The sequence below is a fragment of the Antennarius striatus genome, chromosome 8, assembly GCF_040054535.1.
Source record: "Antennarius striatus isolate MH-2024 chromosome 8, ASM4005453v1, whole genome shotgun sequence".
NCBI classification, from domain to species: domain Eukaryota; kingdom Metazoa; phylum Chordata; class Actinopteri; order Lophiiformes; family Antennariidae; genus Antennarius; species Antennarius striatus.
In genome coordinates, this window is record NC_090783.1 from 19,912,116 (window position 1) to 19,936,468 (window position 24,353).

At 37.2% G+C, this 24,353-nt stretch overlaps 4 protein-coding genes across 4 annotated transcripts; 2 read left to right on the forward strand and 2 right to left on the reverse strand.

The window, feature by feature from the left end:
* Positions 1 to 134: 134 nt before the first annotated feature.
* On the forward strand, positions 135 to 4,559 carry rhbdd2 (rhomboid domain containing 2). The gene is made up of 2 exons (XM_068321884.1): positions 135 to 232; positions 2,833 to 4,559. Exon 2 carries the CDS (start codon positions 3,638 to 3,640, stop codon positions 4,547 to 4,549), a length of 912 nt encoding a protein of 303 aa, XP_068177985.1. The 5' UTR covers positions 135 to 232; positions 2,833 to 3,637; the 3' UTR covers positions 4,550 to 4,559.
* A 229-nt stretch (positions 4,560 to 4,788) lies between these two features.
* Positions 4,789 to 7,365, reverse strand: LOC137600327 (OCIA domain-containing protein 1-like). Its single transcript, XM_068321885.1, has 8 exons — positions 7,221 to 7,365; positions 6,899 to 6,980; positions 6,754 to 6,807; positions 6,622 to 6,669; positions 5,632 to 5,761; positions 5,408 to 5,547; positions 5,074 to 5,235; positions 4,789 to 4,976 (listed from the first exon to the last, which is right to left on the reverse strand). The coding sequence occupies exons 1-8, from the start codon at positions 7,272 to 7,274 to the stop codon at positions 4,942 to 4,944; spliced, it is 705 nt and encodes a 234-aa protein (XP_068177986.1). The 5' UTR covers positions 7,275 to 7,365; the 3' UTR covers positions 4,789 to 4,941.
* A 2,044-nt stretch (positions 7,366 to 9,409) lies between these two features.
* On the forward strand, positions 9,410 to 19,633 carry slc34a2a (solute carrier family 34 member 2a). Its single transcript, XM_068321657.1, has 14 exons — positions 9,410 to 9,449; positions 9,533 to 9,604; positions 10,681 to 10,744; positions 10,849 to 10,959; positions 13,134 to 13,262; positions 13,588 to 13,731; positions 13,867 to 13,978; positions 14,675 to 14,867; positions 15,314 to 15,409; positions 15,498 to 15,618; positions 15,946 to 16,113; positions 16,246 to 16,362; positions 16,768 to 16,892; positions 17,271 to 19,633. Exons 2-14 carry the CDS (start codon positions 9,581 to 9,583, stop codon positions 17,835 to 17,837), a joined length of 1,971 nt encoding a protein of 656 aa, XP_068177758.1. The 5' UTR covers positions 9,410 to 9,449; positions 9,533 to 9,580; the 3' UTR covers positions 17,838 to 19,633.
* A 3,219-nt stretch (positions 19,634 to 22,852) lies between these two features.
* Positions 22,853 to 24,353, reverse strand: bglapl (bone gamma-carboxyglutamate (gla) protein, like). The gene is made up of 4 exons (XM_068322124.1): positions 24,215 to 24,353; positions 23,853 to 24,110; positions 23,640 to 23,733; positions 22,853 to 23,539 (listed from the first exon to the last, which is right to left on the reverse strand). The coding sequence occupies exons 1-4, from the start codon at positions 24,273 to 24,275 to the stop codon at positions 23,437 to 23,439; spliced, it is 516 nt and encodes a 171-aa protein (XP_068178225.1). The 5' UTR covers positions 24,276 to 24,353; the 3' UTR covers positions 22,853 to 23,436.

The following is a 24,353-nucleotide window of genomic DNA, read 5'->3' on the forward strand; positions in this document are numbered from 1 at the left end:
GGCGAGCCCCGACCAATAAATCCGGTACAACGAGCGCCGTGAAATAACCAGGAGAAAGCAGCCCGTCCCGCAGACGATCCAGTTCACATAGTTGAGCAAGCTCCCAAACAAAACATCAACATCCGCCGCAGTAACCACACGACACCGGAAGAGGGACAGACGCACCAGCTGTCCATCTTCCCCTCTGACGTTCGCTCCCAATGGAAACGCAGATGGTGTAAATCTATGATCCGTATGTCCTTTACTTTATTTGTGATTGTAGTAATAATTTGTACCAATTATTTATTTAGTTTAGTTTATTTTAGTTTTGTTTCCCCCCCCCCGGACATGTTAATATAGCAGACTTCACACCTTCATCATATTTACAACATCAACAACAACATCCGAAAAAAAAAAAAGGGCAGACGGATAGAAGCCAATAGGCTTGTGAAATTCCCGGTAATCATAAATATCTAGTATTCGAGAACATAGTTGTAATAAATAATTATTATTAATAGAAAAGTATCAACGACAGGCTTGTTCATTGTTAGTCCTGCGTGCATTGGATTACAGTTACTTTTGAAGTCAAAATACAAAGGTGCAGAGTCTTAATCTCATCAAGGCAGATGGATTATTATCAGCAAAAAATAAGCGTCGCGGAGAATGCAGCATTCCTCCTGTTAGAAATCCCCCATGTAGAGTACAAATAAACAGTTACATCCATACACGCCGAAAATGTCATTAATAAAAATCAGAATTAGAATTGGGAAGGAATGTGACGGAAGTTGTATAAATGTACCTGCAATCTATGACGTGAAAGCTTGGCAAAGGGTTACAATCTGTTTTCAGACTTTGCATTTTATAAGTGTGACTCATGTACATTAAACATGGTTTGATCACGTACACAGTAGTGATGGGCAAGTGAAAACCCATGAGGCACTGAGGCTTTCCTCACAATTGTGCTGAAAAAGATTGGAAGCTTCAAGCCTTCAGTGACATCTGCTGGACAACAGAAGTCATAGCAACCTATAAAGAACACGACTGAAGCGCTGCACTGTGTCAATCCAATGACAGCAAGAAAGTTCAGAGAAGTCTGTGGTCATTCAAGTGTTTTGTTCATTCATACCAAATAATAAATATATCGTTATTATCGTCATAGTCTTCTACAGATTTATAGGTAAATAAAAACAGCTAGTTTCTAAACCAAAAAATTATAAACACATCTCTACAAAAGATCACCTTCTTTCTTCTGCCTTATTATCTCCTTCTCAGGTGAGGGTTTGAGTGGTGTCTCAGCCTTCTGACTTAGTGTGACCTCATAATTCTCCCTGTTCTTGAGCCTCAGGTCTTCATAGGGACTACCTTTTTCTTTGGCTCCTCTTCTTCCACATATGACTCATCTGAAGGTGATGGAAACAAAAATAGAAAACCTACCATGTCAGCTACTTACTGACACGGTAAACAACATAGCCTAAAACGATGTACATCAATCCCTCACTTATTCACGCTTCAAGATGCGCAGCTTCACTACATCGTTGTCAGTTCTTGTTTGTTCCTTGTTAAGGCTGGACGCCAAATAATGACCGTTCAAGAAATATCATGTGCGTCATCCTTGCCCACCGTAAGAAACACCGGTTGTGTTACAAGTCTAAGAGAGTGTGGGGAAGGTTAATACAGATATAAAATCAGTGTGGGGAGGGTCCATAAACGTTCAATTTACCATAAATAATAAATACTTGGTCGCTATACTGCAGAATTTTATTTTTCACGGGTGGTCCTGGAAAGCATTGACTGCGAATAACAAGGGATTATTGTAGTATCTCCAGTGAGTGAAATCTGGCACCCCCATTATGCATAATGACTGACTGAATTTGCAACTTCCTTGGAACACTCAAGTTATATGATTCATCCATTTGCGTGAATGACTCTATATTATGGCTTCTTTGGCTGGGAGCGTCTGCTGACTGGAAAATGGTCTCAGATAACCACGAATCTGTGTCACTCATCTCAACGTTAGGACCACTGAAACAATGCAAAGACATAAACAGTGCTGGGATAGCAGCTGAATAAAAAATGAATGGATGGATGGACGGACGGACACTTTATTAATCCCGGAGGAAATTGCACATAGCCACTGCTCAGGCATTACATAATGAATAAATACTGGATAAACACCAGCAAAAAAAGAAACACTGGCTCCAAGACAGACATTAAACTAACAGACACATGCAGCACTAACAGGACATATACTAAACTAAAGCTAAAATATAAACAGTATAAAATTAAGTAAAATAAAATAACAAATAAAAATAAAAAGTGCAATTGAAAATTAGCAGGAGGCCCACATGGTGGGTAAGGAACACCCTTCTTACAATGTAAGGCAAGGCATGTCACTATCTAATGTCACAACATTTTCACAACACCCTGGCCCCACTACACTGCAGCACAGACTGACACAGGCATCTCCTCCCCTCCATTCAACCGCATGCTGACCTTGCCCTGAATCGTACCTTCTGTGGGGTGAGTATCACCCCCAGAGGAGAGTTTTCCAGTCTTTTTAAGCTTCTCCACACATACAGTATGTTCATGTATGATATTTGTCCAGCCAGGCAGCCAATGAAAGCAGCATCTGCAAAGAAAAATATTTTTGATGTACATTTTAATAGTCCAGTGAAAAGTTTGCGACAAAATTGTGGTCATACTTATGTATAATTCAAATTAAGGCCAGGTGTAAAAGTAATGTAAAAGTAATGACTAATGTGATTATAGAGGTGAAAGTACCTTCACCTAGTTTGATGAGAGTCGATATGGATTCAAGAATACTAACATTCAGTTTTTGTTCTACTTTCACAGGGCGTCATTTTGGAGGATGCAGTTCGCAGTGCTGGTATAAATATAGTATATGATTGTCATCGATTCATCTTCTAAGCGCTTCACCTGCTGTCGCAGGTCGTGGGGTGATGGAGAACCCAGAGAGAACCTCCGCAGACACGGGGGAGAATCCTATATATGATTTATGGATTGCAAATACACTGGCAGGTTATTTTGCTTTTTCCCAAACCATAAATGTGGTGCAGTATTTATAACAGGACAATTATCATCTAATAAACTGTGTATATTAAGTTACCCTTACATTAGGATGTAATGTAAGGGTACAGTACTTACCTTATTTGGCGGCAGAAAATCAAACTTTTGAATGTCGCTTTCCACTGGTTGCTATAGAAACAAAAGACCTCACAACCCACATTGTGTAATAAATTAGTGGGTATTAAATACACAAATTAACGCCAAGACAAACTGTCAAATCAATGACAGCAACCAATCTCCTTGGAGCTGCCAAGACGCACTGTGACAGATGAAGAGGTGTACGTCATCAGTCACGTGACGTGCGCAGCCCAATAGAAACGCCGAAGCACAACTTCGAAGCAGTGTGATTCCGGAAGTCCGATACAATCTTCGAATGCATGTTACCATCTGTAACAGAAGTTGGATTGTAGTTGTTGTTGTTGTTGTTATTGTTGTTTTCATCCATCAAGCTCTACATGAACACGAGAGGTTTGCTGCAGATGTAACTTGACGACAGTCGGGACAGCTGTTGAGATCGTTGTCGTGGTTTTCTTTTGGCTTATTTGGATAACGAGAAGCTGAACATTTCAACATGGTTTTTCAACTTTTCAAAAGCACGATTCCTGTCCCCACCAGCGGCGTGTTGTGTGTGACAATCCTATCCTGTCTTTTATTTTTTATCAACACGTACGCCGACTTCAGCCCGAATGTCTTCAGCGTTGGTGCTTCGCTTTTTCAGAAGGGACACTTCCACAGACTACTGATGTACTCGTTTTACCACCGAAGCTTAACTCAGCTCGTCCTAAACATCACAGCTCTGGTGTTTCTCGGTGGCATTCTGGAGAAAGGATTTGGCACTGTACATTTCTTGTTTGTGTTCTTCCTGCTGTCGCCCATCATAGGTTTCTTTTATAGCTTCCTGGATTTCATGCTGGGTGACGATGGCCACAGTGAGAATGTGGGGTTACTTTCTGTCGCTTTGGCATGTGTGGCTGTAACCACCATTCACACTAAAATAGCCAAAGGATTCATTTGTGGATTGACTTTCCCCATCATGTTTCTGCCCTGGTTGTTGCTCGTCATCACCATCTTCATTCCTCACAGCGTGCTCCCATGTAACATCATCGCCATCCTGGTGGGGTGGATTTATGGGAAAGGATGGCTTTCTCTTGTGGACTTGTCTGAGGCCAGGGCAAATGCTCTAGAGAAGATGATTCCATTTAGGTTGTTGAGGATGATCAGCAATGCTACGTTTATCCCTGCTTCCAGGGGGAAGACTATTCTTCCGAAAATCAATCCAACACCTGGGTCCTACCCGGTCCAGGCTTATTCTCCATCGCCCAGCGTTAACACTGCCGATACCACAGCCAAGTTCTATGAAGGATGGCCAATCATGACCAGCACACTCCCCAGTCCAACACCACCTCTAAATCATGATGGGCATGGACATAGTTTTGGACCAAATCATGGACATGGTTCAGAGGAGAATTTTAGTCATAACTAAAAACCAATGCAACTGTCACAGCTATTTATTCTACAGCTTTACAACATCCTAACTATACAGATGAGCTGTATTCTATTGGCAGAACCCACAACCTCTCATTTTCTGTTTGTTTCAAGTACAACATGAAATAACTGGACACACTGTTGAACTGGTTTTACTCTAGGCTTCTGTAGTTTCTGGCATTAAGATGCTTTGTTATGTTTCTTTTAGTTGTTAGCAATCAATAAAGGTGGTATGCATGACCTTAAAACAAGGGCTTTAATTTGAGACAAGAATAATCAATAGGAAAGAAAAGACAACACTGTCACACTAGACCAACGTGGCCACAGAAACTGTCATACTACAGTGCCGATGATGTCCAGCAATATCAGATCTTTATTTCCAGTAAGTTCTCATGCTTCCCAAGTATCTCCATAGATGTTTTTCACTGTAACAGAGATAAAAGGAGAAAAAGAAAAATCATTCTTACAGATTTTCTGTAAGAAAACCAAACAAATTATTAACACATCTCTACAAAAGATCACCTTCTTTCTTCTGCCTTATTGTCTCCTTCTCAGGTGAGGGATTGAGTGGTGTCTCAGCCTTCTGACTTAGTGTGACCTCATAATTCTCCCTGTTCTTGAGCCTCAGGTCTTCATAGCGGACTGCCTTTTTCTTTGGCTCCTCGTTTTCCACATATGACTCATCTGAAGGTGATGGAAACAAAAACAGAAAACTTACCATGTCAGCTACTTACTGACAACTTTGCCTTACTGACAACTGACAACAACATTGCCTAAAATGATGCCATACCTCTAGTGAGTGAAATCTGGCACCCCCATTAAGCATATTGACTGACTGACTGAATTTGCAACTTACTTGGAACACTCAAGTTATATGATTCAGCCATTTGCGTGAATGGCTCTGTATTGTGGCTTCTTTGGCTGGGAGCGTCTGCTGACTGGAACCCGGATTCAAATAACTGTGAATCTGTGTCGCTCACCTCAGACTTAGGACCACTGAAACATGAAGACAAGACAAAAACAGTGCAGGGATAGTAGCTGAATAAAAGCTGACAATTCACAACTATGTGTGATGCTTACTATTGTGCTTGAAGTTCTGCCCTCTGTTTGAGCTTCTCCCCCAGAGGAGAGTTTTCCAGCCTTTTTAACTTGCCCACACATATGTTCATGTATGATATTTTCCCAGCCAGGTAGCCAAACAAAGCAGCGACTGCAAAGACAAATATTTTTGATGTCAATATTGTACATTTTAATAGTCCAGTGAAAATTTTTTGACAGTGTTGTGGTCATACTTATGTATAATTCAAATTAAGGTTAGGTGACTTCAAGAGAAAAGTAATGTAAAATTACCTTCACCTAGTTTGGTGAAAGCTAAAAAATTTGTGCAACATTAGTCTTGCTCTAATGTCACAGTAATGATAACATACATACTCAACAATCAATCAGTGTATTAAATACAAATTGATATAACTAATAAAGTCTATTATAAACATCTTTTGCAGATTTTAGCTGAGACTGTGATACTTTTAGAATCTATAAATTTGCGCTACATCTGATCTCACCCCACGTAACTGACTTTGATCCATTTTTATTGTTAAGACATTGCATGTAATAATCTTGGGGTATTTTTGTTTAATTCTGTTTTCATTTTTTCAAACTATTTTTTCTCAATGTTCAGCAAACCATTTTTTTATTGATCCATACTGCACCAAAGCAAAAGAAAACAAGCCATATTTTATGATAACAATTATATTTTGTTTAATTTGTTTATTATTTCTCTACTATTAATTGTTTTTGAATGTGAATTTCACGTGAATGGGATCATTTTGTATTTATACGTGTGAATAAACATGCTTTTAAAAATGAAAATGATCTTTCATAAATAGAAGGAAAAAACTTCTAATATTATATGCTCAATCATTGAGCATGTAATATTATAATCCACTGAGCCTCAATGGATTTAAAAACACGACACTCATTTTTGTCCATACAGTATATTTTTGAATTCCTGTGTGCACATCAACAAGATAGCGAAGTGTGTAATTTCTCAGCATTAAGATAAACACTTACAAAGCACCTTAGGATGAGCGCCAAACCTTGGATGTGAAGACAGAATACCTGCAAATTTAACAGAATAAATATTATTGCAATGCAGTGTGAGCTAGCATTTATGAGAACATGTTGCTGGTGTTACTTTATTACCTTTGGCAACTAGGATTCTGGTGACACCGCCGCCGATCACAGCGAAGGGGGCCGCTGTGAGGAAAAGCATGATCACGTCTTCAAGCGTTAAATTTTTTTTTGACATAACATCATTTATTTGTACCGTATGAAGGCAGTAACTTACACCTTCTCCAAAAGCTCTCCCGGCTACACTCTTCTAACAGCTTCCTCTCGTTTTCTGTAAGGACGTATCTGCCCAAAGGCGTCTTCAGAATGGAACAGAGTTTGTTAATTAAACTGTAAATCAACTCACTTAAAACAAGAGTTAATGACAAGCGGCACATACATGTCCCACCTCACGAACAAAACAATGACATCTAATCACAAGTCGTCATCATAGGTGGTTTCATTCATCAACTTTCTACTCTGCATCTGCACAGCTCCTCCAAGTTAGGCTAGCAGCTAACACGTTAGCATCGCGTTTGAACTTGAGCATTGTTGTTTACCGGTGCTTCTCTGTTCCGACGATCTTCCGTCAAACTTGTACCGGAGGACGACATGGTGACCGTGAAGTCGGCTCCAATGGAAGCTGTCAAAGCAAGTGAACGAATTAGCCCCTAAACCGAGAAACGCCTCTCCTTGAACGTAACCCGGAAGTAAAACCCGGAAATGAAACGTCATACAGGATTGAGAAAATTCCTGGTTGGCATGTTTACATTACGGTATATTACTTTCACGTGAAACTAATATACCGTATATAGAAGAATAAGACTTTCACATGATTGGCATTCTATCGCTTTTTAAAAAAAAATTAATTTCAAAATATTGAATCTCAAATATTTCTTTATTAAAAGCTAACTTAAATTAGACTTTAAGCTAAACGTTTATTAAAAGTCTTTCTGGCAATTTCGACTAAATGACTTTTTGGTGTTACCTGTTAGACTACCATTAAACTTCTATGAACACTATGACACAGAGCATTTTTACTATTTATTATACTATATAAAATAGGAGGTTAATATTTTCTGTGTGACATTTTGTATGCTGTAGCACAACGGGTATTCATTATTATGTACTGTTTTGTTTTAAACCCTGTTTTATTATTTATGCATTTTTTTTCTTCGTAACACTTTGAAATTTGTGCTCATATTTTCAACTTCTACTTAATGATGCTGTCATCTACCTACATGGATCCAAGTATTTTTGATTCTAATTCTGATCCATCCATCCATCCATCCATCCATCACACGCACGCACGCACGCACGCACACGCACACGCGCACACACACACACACACACACACACACACACACACACACACACACACACACACACACACACACACGTTTTCTCCTTGTAAAGAAAATTCAGTCGATAAGCAGGGTTGTCTGTTTTAATGTAAACATATCAGTACAAAACCCCACAATAACACAGTGTTGTAATAGCATTGTCTAATGCCCAGGTGATGCTGTTGCACCAGTAAGAATGTCTCTGATGAAGAGTGAAACCTCATGTACTCAAGTGTGTGGTTGGTCTATAAAAAAGCGTAAAGTTACTTTTAATTTTATTCTAGGGTCACACCAGAGCGAACACTCTGGTTTATCATACAAACAAATTGAGCTGTTACCCTGACTCCTTTGCATGTTTAAAATATAATTTCCTCTCAATATGTAATTACCTATAATAAATAAAATAAGGATAAAAACAGAGAAAACAAAAACAAATAACGCAAGACAACAATTTACAATCAGTTGCCAGGCTTGTATATACATCTAGCTAAAATGACAGTTGTTATCCATCCAAAAACTACTAACATTCAGTTTTTGTTCTACTTTGGCAGAGAGTCATTTGGACAATGCACTTGGTAGTGCTGTTATATAAATATATGTGATTTATGAATTGCAAATACAACAACAGATCATTTTGTTTTTGCCCAAAACATAAAGGCAGGATTTAAAACAGAAATATGATCATCTAATGAACTGTGTATATTTTCAATAGGAAAAAAAACAAAGTTTAGCAAAGCACACTTTTGCATACAGTCTAAATTTGCTGTGATGGCGACTCCTTGTGTGTGGAACAGAAAGAGACAAAAGTTATGAAAAAGTTCTTGAATACCTATCCTGTCCCCTCATAGCATTGTTGGATTATAAATTCTACAGAAACTCTCAGTGCATCGATTTGGCTGACCTTTTATCATCCCATAAGTCGTCTCAGGCATCATTAATAGTTTCATAGGTCTGAACTTATGTCATTGATATTTTACAATATCGAGCAATGGATCACAGTAGTAACAGAATCAATAGTTTGTTCCAGAATTATGTCATTGTGTGTCCAAAATAGTACATGGTCACATATGCAGTGTACTCTCTGTATGACACCCTGCAGATCTAGCAACTCCCATCCCCCATGTAATCTATCCGTGGGGAAAAAAACATTAGCCAGGCAGGCATTTGGTGTGAGTTGATCTCAGCGTCCATCAGTTGGAGCTACCATCATTTTGAGGGGTGTGTGAAGATTTGATAGACTAACAAATTGGACAACCTAATATAGAACTAATAATAAATGTTAGGCGGTAGAGCAGTTAAATCTTTTGTAAGGTATACAGAGTCATAACAGCAGGTGTTGTGCAGGTGACGGTAGAAAGGCCACACACTTATCAGGAACCATGTGAAAATGTGATACTACTTCCAGAGAGTTTACAGTGTCAGGTAAGAACAATCACGGATTGCAAGGTGTGTTCATCTTATCTCTGAGACTGGTGTGCTTCTGGGGATGTGAGCACGGGACATCACACACTCCCCTGTCCTCCTCAAAGGCAACTTTTCTAAACCTGAAGTACAAGTGATCTCAGCTCACACAGAGGATGGACTCACTACGCTTGCCCCAGGTGAGGACGGTCAACGAAGACTGGTTTTTATATATCCACATACCATGTTATAGATATTACCACAAAATTCTTTAGCAAAATTAGCTTAGAGAAATATCTATGCTATGATACATGAAATGATATGAGTTACTATTACTTCTGTTAAGATTATTTGTACCAAATCATAAACAAACATACATCCAAATGACATGGATTATGGTTTGTGCCTCGTGGTGATAACATATTGGTAAGATTTGTAATATGATTGCCTTTATTTTTTTATATTACATTCATACAAGTATGAAGTTGTTTTTCCCACTCAAGTTTTTCTCTAAACTTGGATGGAAAAATACCAGTGGAAGGTACAAACAAGTTATTATCATTGATTTAGAATCATTCTATTCTATGAATAGGCTTTTCTCAATGCTTGATGAATGCCTTCAAATGTTCATTGTCTACTTCTGTGTCATCCTGTTGTCTGAATGGAATTTTACAGCAATTAGACCATGTGACAATAAGATCAATACCCTGGCAAATTCGAGGTAGTGTGACTTTGTATTTGTGTATCTGCTGTATGTGTGATTCTTCTGAACCTAACATCCTGATAGCCAAAGGATCCCTTGTTTCCACATATGTGGAATTTGCCAGCAGTTTCTGCAATTTGATTCAACTGCCTGAGGATTTCAGTATATGGTAATCTTATAACATACTATGATGCCCACCATCTTTAAGATGCAAGGTGGGGGGCACCTTCATGTTTTCAGGATGTTATGTGTCTGCTTTCAGGATGTTATGTTGGATTTAACTGAAGTGTATTTTTAATAATTTTTCACACCCCATTGGAAAATCTTTTTTTAATTACAGTTCCTTGTAAGAATCATCTGAAAGTTTTAAATACTGAGCAAAGGAACCTTAAAAAACAAAAGATTTCCACAAATCAAGATTTATTATTTTGGAATGTTACTAATGTGTAATATATATATATGTGTGTGTATGTATATGTATATATATATATATATATATATATATATATATATATATATATATATATATATATATATATATATATATATATAAATTGCTTTTCTTTCTTTCAGCCAAAGGCTACTCAGAACAAAAGCAAGGAAGACCCCAATGACAAATATGACATGAAAAGTAAAGGTAGTTCTTGTACTGTATCAAAATAAGCAGAGGGCTGCTGAAGAATTTATATGACAGTGTTCCAAGAGGACGGTTAATGTATTAAAATGTTTTGTCTTCATTAGATGTCAAAGCAAGCCCTACACACTCTACACTGGCTTTGATTGAGGAGGAACAGGAAGAATCAGATCCATGGGACCTGCCAGAGTTAAAGGATACAGGGGTCCCGTGGTCAGGTAAAAACATCCAATACCCCCAGTTAACATTATTACATCCCACTTCAAATAGAGTAAATCCACGTACATGGTACATGTTTGTACTCTATAACTATACACACTGTCAGTTTCACTGTCAGTTTGTGTGTATGTGTGTATGTATATATATTTATATTTATATGAGACAAATTGGCTGCATCACATTTAAGTGATTTATATTGCAGAGATGAGTCTCAAAAAATTATTTTCTTTCAAATTATAATTGGTAATTGTAATACAAAATTTGTTCTTGATCTTTAAGGGTATGTCTAAGTTTTGATTTAGAACATCAATCCTTCAAAATGTGGGGAAATCCATTAAATTTTGTTTAACTTCCAAGATATCACTGCATAATTAATAACACAGTAAATCAAGTTTGTGTTGGTAATCTCTTTTATACTGCTGGCAGGTTATAAATTATAATGAACTTGATCCACACAGTAGCCAGACAGACACTGAAGCCTGTGCCAATAGAAAGTTGAAAGAATGTCAAAGTTAAACAATAACTTCAAGTAGCCACTGCAGAAAGCAGACAGTAACTTTCTGTTATGATTGCTGCTGCATTTTATGGCAAGATTTAGAACAACAGAATACATGTAAATGTGACATTAGGAAAGACATTTATTGAAGAGGTTTACATCATTCTAACATATCACTTACATTTATGGCTTGTTCTGAATATAAATAAATGTTAATGAATGTTCATGGCTATTATCATTAAGGCCCCTATTTAAACTATCGATAACACATGGTCTAAAGTGCATGGTAAAAGTGCATTTAGGGAGTGTTCAACTCAATTTTACTAGATAAACCCGCTGTAATCTGAGGGCAACAAGGCTGAATTTAATCTAATCTTAATAATCATTCTCATTAATTTCAGTTATGATAATTACATCTCGCAAAACGGTGATGTATTGTAATTGTCAATGTTTGTGTGTTCGTCTGTACGTCCGTCCGTCCATCTATCTGTCTGTCACAACCGTTGCAGTTAGAGAGATGAAAGAAAAAGCACATTACTCAGGCGGCAAAGGGGATGAAAATTAGATGATGACCTTGACCTTGAGAAAACTAGGTCCAGGTCAAATATTTAACTTTTGTTTGTACAGATAGAAAAAGCACATTTGGTGGATAAACGAGCGAATGGACGGACGAACACATGAAAGTTGACAATCACAGTACATCACCGCTTTGATGCGGGATGTAAAATGAGGAAATATTCATAAAGGTTCTTTTGTGTTGGTGTCATGTCAGACTTGTGCAAACATGACAAAATGAAGATCGAATTCTACTGAAAAAATACAATTGCAACTAGAACCAAGGCAGTCGAGATTGCAACATCCCTCAACTTCCCCTGACCTGACCTGACCGACTTTCAGGATGGGTCAGGGTACCCTGAAAGTAATACCTGACTAATGCATAGCTTTAACCTGTCAAGGTAGGTCAAATCTACGTACTAGCTCTGACCATAGATCAAAGCTAGTGCATATGTACATCAAAGCACTAGCTTTGATCTATGGTCTTACACCAACCTTCCCCCTCGTCTTTCTATCTTATCTGGTTCCTGAGTGTACAAAAGTTGAAATTTGACCTTGACTTAGCTTTCTCAAGGTCAAGGTCATCATCTCATTTTCATCCCCTTTGCCGCCAGGGTAATGTGCTTTTTATTTCATCTTTCTATCTGCAACGGTTGTGAAGATATTTGGTGGACAAACGAACCAACGGACGGATGGACGGACGGACGACAGTTACGCACAAACATTAACAATTGCAATACATCACTGCTTTGAAGCAGGATGTAATAAAAATGTTTGTTGAAAAAATGACTCAACTCTGGACTGTGTAACAGTCATTTCTTATGGCAGACATTTTGACCTGTTGTAATAAAATCACAGGTGAGATAAATAAGGTCTGTGCTTTATTTAGGTTAACCAGTTTCTACAAATAACTTTTAATCCATTGAAATGGAACAGAACCATTCATTATTGTTGTTTTTTTAAAAACTTTTTTATTCATAAAATTTATTCCATGGCATGTCAAATGCCAAAAATATCATGAGAAAATGGAATCTTAAATTATTCGAGGTTGTAAAAAGATTTTTTTGTTTTAATTCTTATTCATTGTTGAGCTCATTGCTTGATTTCTTACCTCTGTCTCAGCTCTGGATACCAGTGGGAAGGTGATCAGAGTGCTGGTTGCAGTGGGGAAGTTGATCCTGCTGCTGGGTTTCCTCTACTTGTTCATCTGTTCCCTTGACATCCTCAGCTCAGCTTTCCAGCTTGTTGGAGGTAAATACTTATACAATACAATACTTTTTCCTGTGGACTTTGCAATAGTAAGAATAATATACGGAACTCAGTGTTAAAAGCACATTTTCTACTAATAAGAAGTGTCCTAGTATATAATGGCAGTGTTGGTCAGGTGACACATACAACACCTTGAGGTGCATGAAGCCCTCCTGAGTTTTACTGTTTTCATCAGTGCCTTTCTATGGTATTCTCTGCTTTCCCTGCTGGTATTAATGCACAACTGCTGAAGTCTTCACATGCTAATGCAAAATGGCACATTGGGATTTATGTACTATCCATCTGTACACACACTCATTTTGTCTAGGTAAAGCAGCTGGTGACATCTTTCAGGACAATTCAGTTTTGTCAAACCCCCTTGCTGGTCTGGTTATTGGTGTTCTGGTCACCCTGCTGGTCCAGAGCTCGTCCACGTCTTCCTCCATAGTTGTCAGTATGGTTTCTTCTGGATGTGAGCATGATCCACACACACACACATGCACGCACGCAATCTATTCACAGAATATGCATTCATGATGAATGATGATGGTGGAGGTGTGGAGGAGAGAGAGGACAGATACTGAAATGAGATTTTGGGCTTTGGCAGTGCTAACAGTCCAGCTGGCTGTTCCCATCATCATGGGCACCAACATTGGCACTTCTGTAACCAACACACTTGTTGCCATGACGCAGGCCGGTGAACGAAGCACATTTCGCAGGTAACTAGACAGTCTTCCTTCTGACCTATGATGTCTGTTGTTCTGAAAGCACAATAATGACATCCCAAGAACACTGTGCTGTTGATAATAATGTAGAGAAATGCTGCTGAATGAAAGAAGTGTGTGCAGTTGCAAATTAAAATTTAAAGTATTTTTTTTTTAAAGTTTACATCATAAACATTTTACAGTGAGACTGCTCTCTTTATAAAACATGTACATTTTTGACATGCTAATACTGTATGTCCATTAAAAACTGATCAAAGCAAGTTTCATTATGATATGTAATTGTGTCGATGCATTCTTTGATACCACCAACAATGACGATTGGGTGTCTTCAAATCTGTTTGTTTGTTTTTTCTTTCTTTTTTTAATAATATTGCCAGGCATGAACAACTAGTGCTCCACTTATGTTCCTCTATGCACAATTGGATATGCTTTACATGATATATGGATCGGGGAAATAAAAATATATCTTTTAAGGGAGTTAACAAAAAGGGAAAAAGAGATGATGCCGATTCAGACCTTTTCTAGTAGATTTTATGAGTCTGTGAAAGATGGGACATTATGTACTTTATTTAAATAATATCACTTATAACTCTCAAACTAACTCAAGTGCAGGATTACCCTTTCCTGGATGATAGTGATAGAGAGATAAAAATTAGAAGTCACATTTTTCTTTTTTCACAATGTTCGTAGGGCGTTTGCTGGGGCAACAGTTCATGACTTCTTCAACTGGCTTTCTGTACTGGTGCTGCTGCCCTTAGAGGTTGCCAGTGGTTATTTGTATGTGGTCACCAAGCTCATCATTGATTCCTTCAAAATTGAAAGTGGAGAGGCCCCTGACCTGTTGAATGTGATCACCGATGTCCTCACTGATTCAATCATACAGGTGAATTTCATTTAAACACATTGAAAGTACATCTTTTACTTTAGATCAGACACCCCACCTCTGTCTGGAAATGATTTTTCTAACGTTGTCACATTGGACTTCTCTCTCTTCTGAAAACCATGTCTTCTCTGTTAAAAATGTGGACAACAGTGTCTTCAGATGATTGTTCTTTAGATATACATGAACTGCACTTGGAACGTCTTTTCCCACCTAAGCATAAAACCTTTGAAATGCTGGTTCATCTGTTAAAGAGAGAACCAATGAACTTTGAATAAGATCTGAATAAAGGTGTGGATACCTCACATACTTTAATGGAATACATATTTAATGGAAGCTGAATTTGATTACTCTGAATTTTGTTGTTCATAAATATAAGTTACCATTAAACATCATCTTCATAATCAACATACACACCTGATCGTTCTGTCTCTTTCCTTCTGAATCAGTTGGATGAGTCTGTCATTACTGGGATTGCTACTGGAGACCCAGAAGCCAGAAATAAGAGTCTCATCAAGAAGTGGTGCCAAACTTTCACCAATACAGTAAGATAAGTCATGTCAGATATGTATGATTATCAGATATTGATAAACCTCAAGGAGCATCGACATCTTTATTGTCTTTGTGTTTCAGACCTTAATGAATGTCACAGTTCCTGGTCCAGAGAACTGCACTTCTCCATCTTTTTGCTGGTTTGATGGCAACTACACCTTTACCCTGAAGAACATTTCTGAAACATACAATGTAAAGAAATGTGAGACAAGTATCTTCTTTTATTATCAGGATTGGCTGCCGACAACAAAATCTGAACATTGAAGAAATGTTGAATATTCCCATCATAAGTGCATTTTTTTTAGTTTCAATGATGTACCTTTCATGGATGTTTTATAAAAAGTTTTTATGGGTCCATATAGCAGCACCAACAACTGTTTTACTTGCAAAGATGTAATTTAATATTTTCATTGTTTTGGAAAGCTATTTGTCCTCAAATTACCAACTGAAATGAATCCCCAGCACTAACAGCGTAATTTTATGCAGACAACACACTGAAACGATTATAGCTGTTTCTATGTGGCTGCAGGTACTCATCTCTTTGTGAATGTGAATCTGTCTGATCTGGCCGTTGGACTGATCCTGCTGGCTCTTTCTCTTCTGGTGCTTTGCTCCTGCCTAATCCTCATCGTCAAATTACTCAACTCCATGCTGAAGGGGCAGGTGGCGGGTGTCATCAAAAAAGTCATTAACACCGGTGAGCAGCAGCGCTCCAGTCCAAGCCTGCACTAAACTAGAACTAACACTGTATTTTCAAAGGCAATAAATGTGGATATAATAGCTGTGATTAGTAATGGTAAGAATGGATGATTTGTGTTTGTGTTTGCAGACTTCCCATTTCCCTTCGGTTGGCTCACAGGTTACATTGCCATTTTAGTTGGCGCTGGAATGACCTTCATCGTCCAGAGTAGTTCAGTTTTCACATCTGCAATTACCCCACTTGTTGGTGAGAACATCCATCCATCCATCCATCCATCCATCCATCCATCCATCCATCCATCCATCCATCCATCCATCCATCCATCCATCCATCCATCCATCCATCCATCCATCCATCCATCTCATAAATAAATAGTTTTAATTTTGTTTTGGTTACTGATATAGGAAACAGATCAACTTCACTTTTTCTGCTGACTTTTTCTTGCTTCATCTTTAATCAGCAAGACTTAAATTTTACTGATTTAAATGAAAACAAATAATTCTGTTTTCAGAAATATTTGTTTTTTGCAGAAATGAAATATTTCTGTTTTTTTTGCAAAATCACACATATGAATTAATGATAGATAAAGAGACGAGGAGACAGTGTTAAATGTACGTATATTCTAAACAATGTCCTGTTTTTTTTTAATAGGTATTGGTGTCATCAGTATTGAAAGAGCATACCCATTGTCTCTAGGTGCAAATATTGGCACAACAACTACTGCCATACTGGCAGCTATGGCTAGTCCTGGTGAGAGACTGGCCAATGCTCTACAGGTCAGTAATTTATCTTAAGGCACAGAAAAATAACAAACAATAACAGGAAAAAATGTGGATACTGCTTTCCACTTTGTCTTGGTTGTTTAAAGACAATTACTTAGTAATGTGGATAATCATGGGGAGAATAGAAATTAGTAGTTTTTAGTACTGTATTTCCATATAGTTTTTAATTGCATTTTCAAAAAAAATGTAAACATACGGATGATCACCAAAGCTCTATCTGAAAACTGTAAATAGGTAACTACGTAAATCACTACCAACACGTTTTTCTTTTAGAAAATAAATAATACTATGTGAGAGAATTCCCATCTTTTATATTATAAGTTAAACAATAATGGATGCATTTCAGTAACATTTTGTGTTTGATTGTTTTAGATTGCTCTTGTACACTTCCTCTTCAACATCTCTGGCATCATTCTATGGTATCCAATTCCCTTCACCCGCATCCCCATCCGGCTGTCCAAAGGCCTGGGCAACATCACTGCTTCCTATCGCTGGTTTGCTGTTGTCTACATCATCTGCTGCTTCTTTGTTTTACCGCTCTTCGTCTTCAGTCTGTCGCTCGCCGGCTGGCAGGTACTGGTAGGCGTCAGTGTTCCTCTGGTGCTCATGCTGATCATCATCACAGTGATCAACATGCTGCAGAAATGGAAACCTGAGGTTTTGCCATCACAACTGAGATCCTGGGACTTCCTCCCACTCTGGGCTCACTCCCTAGCTCCCTGGGACAAAGTAGTTGGTGTGATTACAGCCAAATGTTGTTGCTGCTGCAAATGTTGCCACATTGCTGTTGAGCAAACAGCGCACAGTGAAAAAGAGGCTGTGGAAGACAACCAGAAATCACATACAGAGGTGTATGATAACCTTGCAATGAGTGCAGAGATGGAGGTGGAAAATGAGATTAAGATTGAGCAGGAGATTCTAAAAATAACCAAGCTTTGAGGTTTTATATCTATGATGTAAAGTAAAATACATTCAGATGATACTTTCCAATTTTAATGATAATCTTATTCATAATTTTAGAATATTCTTTCAAGAAATCATTTCAAGAAATGGAAAGAAGAATTCTAACTTTCAGCATATGAAGCACAAGCGATTTTGGAATCATGTATTAATGCACTCACAATAAGACTGTGAAATACGTTTGAACTGCAAATATGTAGATTTTATGTAGATTTTGTGTATATCAACAGTGTGGATTTTGAATAATTGTAGTGTGAGAAAATCTGAGGTAAATCACACATTTCTAATTGTGTAATTTACTGTCAAGTGAGGCTGAGAAGGGCCGACTGATTGAAAATTATTCAGTGTGAACAAATAATATGCTTAATTAAAAAAAAATATTATGTATATTATAGTATATGTATTCTTTTAGTCAGCAGTGAGCATGGTGTAATGATTGACCTTGTATGAGTACATTCGCGGCAGACTTTAATGATAAGACTGGCAAAACCTTTTATTTTCAAAGTATTCCATGGGAAAAAAACCCTGTATTACTCCATGTCTAAACACACTGTAACTTTCATATAAATCATGAAAGCTAACAATTAAATAGTTCAGTTTTTTTAATGGTCACACAGTTGTCAGTAGTGTATTTATATACAAAAAATTTGCAACAGAAAATATGTGCTGCTTGGATTGTTTTAAAATGATGTTGAATGCTGGGGTTACAGACAGCAGTTCAAGCTTGAACTTGAATGATCCAGAAAGTAAATCAAAAACTGTCAATGTGTTCTGTAATAATTTTGCACCTGAACTGACAACATTTCCGAATTACTTACTGTATGTTAAAAAAAAAGAGTAATTTAAACATATTTTTGTTGTAAATTTGACTCATTAAAAGTGAATTAGAGCAGACAGGGTTGTTCACGTTAAACTTTACTCAAACACAGTGAAATACGGCAGTGGTTGGACACTTCTAGTGAGTATTTTGTAGCACATTGGTGTACGTGTTCAGGTTAAGGTTAGTGTGACGGTTATTTTCAATCATCTGGATATATTTCTAAATCTCTGTACAACACAAAATGCCATTATCCAATTTACTAACAAATGAGCACTTCTAACTCAATTTGGTACTGTACAACAGAAAAAAAAGATCACCCACAACAAACAATCATGTCATCCAGCAGATCTGGACTATCTGGATCTAGACAACACTATATATAGTCAAACAAACATAACATATGTGGGATTTTTTATTTTACATCACAATTTATATGCTGTTTCTACAGTACAGTAACTAGGACAATATTGATGGCAATCTTGAAAAAATATTCAACAACTACATTTTGTGTTGTAAGTGATATGTATAAGAAAATAAATACACTCTCTAACAAGCAAAAAAGGTTTCATCACAGTTGAAAGCTGTCCAATGTTATAAGTATCCGTTACTGAAGGAGGAGAACAATGCGAATATATAAGAGTTTGAATTTGGTGGGAAAACGCTCTTTAGTTATATTACACTCTGAGTTGTTAAACTTAAGATTCTTTAGTGTACAAAATCATTTCTGTTTGAATTTTGCCTACAAACACAACACGTTGTGATCAGATCCACAAAAAGCCTCATCAGCAGACAGAATGTTTGATTTGTCTGATTTCATCTTCTGTTTTCTACATGGAGCCCTCTGTGTATAGAAGACAATCTGAGCTTGTTATCACATCGTTTTAAGGTGTAAAAATTATTTTACAAATCAGAAATAAAATTGTATTCAAGGAATATATAGATTTAATTTAGATGAATGTGCATCTACCTAAATACATTTTTAGCTTTTCATGGTAATTTGTTTGATGATGAATTTTATTCTGTGTCACTAATTAAAATCTTTTTGAAACACTTTTCTTTCTTCTTCACTCACATGGCATAAACTATTAGGACTTCCATCCATCCATCCATCTTCCACCGCTTATCCGGAATCGGGTCCCGGGCTATTAGGACTTATCATTTCAAATGTTCCCTTATTAGCGAAAACTTCGGACCTGATTATCAGCCTTATAGGAGGGTATTTATTGCTACCCTATCAGTGGTTTCTGAAGATTTTTCTGAGGATAAGAGGTGAGAATGAACAATTATGACACATGAGAAACTGGTAATAGAGTTCAGAGTCAGAAATACATGTGTATTTCAAGACATCCTAAGTTTTATTAACATTGTTGTTGTTGGTTTTCTATTTCTGTTTATTGTCTTTCATGGAATTGTGTGATGGGTGCTACGATTATTCATGAATTTTAACAATGAATTTCAAACGTGAATCTTAAATCTCTTCTTAAATTGTCAATCGCCGTTCACCAAATCGCTGTGACTGTCATACTGTCACGTCACAAAGTCATGTGCAAAGAACACGAGATGAATAATCAATATGTCAATAAAGGCTGCATGACTGGACCAAAGCTCATAAACAGTTTCCACACAGTTATCTGGTGCTTTTAACTACTAACTACATTTATGTATGCAGTCACATTACACTGGGGACCCTTCCTTTTATCGTATTATTCAGCCCAGGTTTTGTGTTAATTCATGTGTATTTTACATTGAGATAGCATGTTACCTGGTTTTACTACATACACTACTTAATTATAAGACAGCATCACAAGGTGAGGCCAAACATGCAATGGAAACGGTAACAGCCTGAAACTGCTGAAACTACTACGGTATTTACAGAAAGAAGGTGGCTGGCATGACAGACAGCGGTTTAATTTCTAAAGTCTAGCTCTTTAGTTCATTTTTCAGAAAATTTAATCCTTGTGTTGTTCAGAAGAGAACTTCAAATCAGTGTGTAAGACTAAATACATACAATAATACCAATACCAGTAAGGAATGATTTATGTAAATAGAAACATAGCATCAAACAAATATTTCAGAATGAAAACAAGATGCAGAAAGTCTTTTCTTTTCATCAAGCTCACGTTTCTGAGGTAGAATCTAAAATAAGAAATCTTATTTCAGACCTAAATTATCTCATGCAATTGGCATATTTCCTGTTCAATAATTTACAGTCTTCCCAGTCTATAGTTAAATATTACATAATCACCAGTCAGGTGTGATAACAATACTGTACTAAGTATTAATCTATCTGACATTAAACGGGCTTTTGTTGAGGGCAGTAAGCATCGAGGGGCAAAAAAATAACATCAGTAGACGTCTGCCCCCAATATGTTGAAATACGACAAACAATAGTTTGAAAATGTAAATGTAATCAAACTTCAAGCAAAAAGGAACTGATTAGACCTGCCGGAAAGAATATTCATCACCAAGAAACTTAATACTTTGAAAATAAATTAAGCAAACTAAGGACACTGAGCCAAGGCCATTTGTGAGTAGTTGCATGACACTGCGGATTATACAACCAACCAACCAAACAACCAACCAAACAACCGACCAAACAAACAAACAAACAGACAAAAAAGGCTCGTCAACCATTCTTTACAAAGGATTTCAAGAGAGGAAGTTTTTCTACAGCTTCTGTTAATAATGAATCTCCTGCCAAGTGCCCTCATTGATTGGTGTCTCCATATGTGACAGATATGTGTTGCAACATCACCAGTTAGTAGGCGATTAAGGGAAAGGCACACTTTTGTCTGTGCTGATATTATTTTCATACTTTCAGCAATGGAACAAATGAATCTGTCTTTCATGTTTTTGTCTGTTCTCTTTTGAATTCAATACTGAATTCAAATCCATTTTATTTTGTGTGCTTCAAGCAATCAAGGCTTGAGGTGATTTACAATTCTTTTTTCATCTCTATTATTTGGAAAACATTTTTATTCCTGCACAAAGATTGTTTGAATACACTGAAGCATAATGAGTTCTAAAATCACAGCCAAATTACAACACCTTTATTTTAATAAAGATTCCACTGTAGATAAAAAGAAGCTAAAATCAGATATGCTTACCTCAACCATCCCACTTGCAAACAGTCACTACCAATATTGCACTTTGCATCAACTGAGAACATGAAATCAAATCAAACTTAATCAAATCAAATCAAAATATTTTGTGCATCATTTCACACACAGCTTCCAAACATTTACCTTAGCACATCTGTTTGGCTATTTTTTGGAAAGTTGAGATAAAATTCAAATTCCTATAGTTTTGCTGTAGATTTCCCGCTCATGCCAAGAGCTCTCTCCCAAAGATTTTACTGAACACCACAAAGCGTGTTCATGTCTAAATGACTGTGGACTAATCTGTTGAACAACACTGCCATCCTGCGGCAAATATGAGAACAACTTTCGCGTAGAGATAATACCAGTAATACAGAAAAATATTGTAAAAAAAATACTGTACTGTTTGATTAAGGCAGTGAGGCTGAGCATGCTGGGAATTATAATACAGTATTTGTATAATATATGTTAATCTATGAAAGAAAAAGAAATTTTAACTCAAGAAATATATTAATAAAAATAATTTTAAAAATTAACCAGAATTTGTTTTGAAGTTAATGAACCCCCAGAATATTCTGACAACAACTTTCCTTTGAGAGTATTTTTATTGTCCTGAAAGACTTTTCTTACCATTTAGTTGAAAAACATTGTGTTCACTGAGTGATGAAAAATATTTTCAATGTGTTTTGTAGTTGCATTGTAGCCATCAGCTACCTTCATAAGGAAAGTAGAAAATGTATTAAATTATACTGTTGTTTATTTTTTTTTATCCTGTGTAATATTTTTTTTTATAATGTAATATTTTTTCATCCAGTTGCTTTGAAGACTTGAAAATTTATACTGTATATATTGCTGTTTAGAAAAAAAGCTTAAATGAAGCTAGCAGGAGATTTTCACATAATTAGAAATATTACTTAACACCAATTTATATCCGTTGCATCACCTTTAAAAGAATGAATTATACATATGTTACTTACAGCTTTCAATTTCAATTGGTGACATAAAAATCCATATTGAATCTTTGAATGCATATTGTTACTCCTGATGTCAGCGGTCAATGACGACAAAACAATAAGTCAACATCAAAAAATAATTTATTTTCAAACCCAGAGGCAATTTGTGGTCACAGTTATGACATATTATTGCAGTTTTGATATGTATTTTACACTCACTGTACACTGCCACTATGAATACACTATGCGAAAACTACAGTCCTTCTACAACCTAATGACTCTATCCACTACTTGCGAGAACTACTTTAACTTATTTGTCTTATGAGGGAAAAACCATATGAAAGTTCTCTATCAACAAAGAATACATTTTGCACTTGTAGCACCATTCATTGTATTATGCTATGAATGTGAAGAATAACTTAATATTGTAGTGGTTACTACTTCACAGGCTTGTACCTCTCTGAAAGCCTAGCGGAGGTCTTTTCAAACAGGAGCACCATAACTGGTCACTTGTGCAAAGATTTGTGCCAAAAACAAAAAACAAAAACAAAAAAAATCTCCATAGCATTGTAACACACTGTGTATATGTGTGTGTATGTTCGTGTGTGTGTGTGTGTGTGTCATTGTCTGCTCCTTCAGATTTAGGGCAATGTCATTCTATCAGAAAGTGACAGAAAACCGTTGCCGTGTGAATGAAAGAGGGGTCTTCAAAAGGGGACGGGTCCGTAGTAGGCCTTGTACGCAGCCACGATACCTGCAGTCTCTGCCATCTCGTCACAAGCGATGTTCGTCTCACATACTTCTCTCAGCCTGGATAGTAGAGCAGATACAACCATTTAGGAGGCTCTTGATATTGCAGTAGCTGGTCAAGTGTGCATCTCATTTGTTCAGTTTGAGTAAACAAGCGTACCTTTCCAGCTGCACAGGGGTGAGGTCTCCTTGAACAGCTCTTCTTCTTCGGAGGAGAGCAGAAGCCAGGTCTCTCTTCATAACCACATGAGATGCTGTTGGGACAAATATCACTGTCTCAGATCTGTTTTTGCTTAACATCTGAACAGAAATGCAAAAATTTCATTTCAATGTCATGCAAAGTTTTCTTGCGGAAAGTAACATTTTTGCATACCTTCATCACTGGCTGAGTCTGAGGCGTGGGAGTCGGACTCAGAAGAAGAGGACTCAGAAGATGTGGACTCAGAGGAAGATTCGGATGAGGACGAATCAGAAACGGCGCTGGAATCAGATGCTGCAGAGTCAGATTCAGAGGATGAGTCTGAATGGGACTCAGAGGAGGAATCGGAAGCGCTGGAAGAATAGGATGTATCAGCAGCCGTGTCGTCAGTGGAGACATCGGTAGAGTCCACGGCGACCTCCGATTCATAATCTAAGGATCACAGAAGATGATATTTTTATACAGACAGTGGGTACTTACATTATTCCAAAAAACTATTAAACATCACAACAATGATGCACAAGGTTTGTCCTCACCTCCCGTTGACCAGCACACTGACAGAGTAGCACAGATGAAGAGGAGCGTCAGAGTCTTCATGGTGTCTTTTAGGTGATGTCTTGCTCTAGACAAGATGCTTTGTTGATTTCTTGCCCTTCGTAGCTTTCCTTGGATGGC

Coding starts and splice junctions, on each gene's coding strand:
- slc34a2a (XM_068321657.1), top strand. CDS start 9,581: ATGGACTCACTACGCTTGCCCCAG. Junction 9,605..10,680: donor ACTCACTACGCTTGCCCCAG/GTGAGGACGGTC, acceptor TCTTTCTTTCAG/CCAAAGGCTACTCAGAACAA. Junction 15,410..15,497: donor GCCAAACTTTCACCAATACA/GTAAGATAAGTC, acceptor TTTGTGTTTCAG/ACCTTAATGAATGTCACAGT.
- bglapl (XM_068322124.1), bottom strand. CDS start 24,275: ATGAAGACTCTGACGCTCCTCTTCATCTGTGCTACTCTGTCAGTGTGC. Junction 24,111..24,214: donor AGTGTGCTGGTCAACGGGAG/GTGAGGACAAAC, acceptor TGTGATCCTTAG/ATTATGAATCGGAGGTCGCC. Junction 23,540..23,639: donor ACCCCTGTGCAGCTGGAAAG/GTACGCTTGTTT, acceptor TCTACTATCCAG/GCTGAGAGAAGTATGTGAGA.
- LOC137600327 (XM_068321885.1), bottom strand. CDS start 7,274: ATGTCGTCCTCCGGTACAAGTTTGACGGAAGATCGTCGGAACAGAGAA. Junction 6,981..7,220: donor GTCGGAACAGAGAAGCACCG/GTAAACAACAAT, acceptor TCCATTCTGAAG/ACGCCTTTGGGCAGATACGT. Junction 5,762..6,621: donor CGCTCATCCTAAGGTGCTTT/GTAAGTGTTTAT, acceptor TTGTCTTTGCAG/TCGCTGCTTTGTTTGGCTAC.
- rhbdd2 (XM_068321884.1), top strand. CDS start 3,638: ATGGTTTTTCAACTTTTCAAAAGCACGATTCCTGTCCCCACCAGCGGC.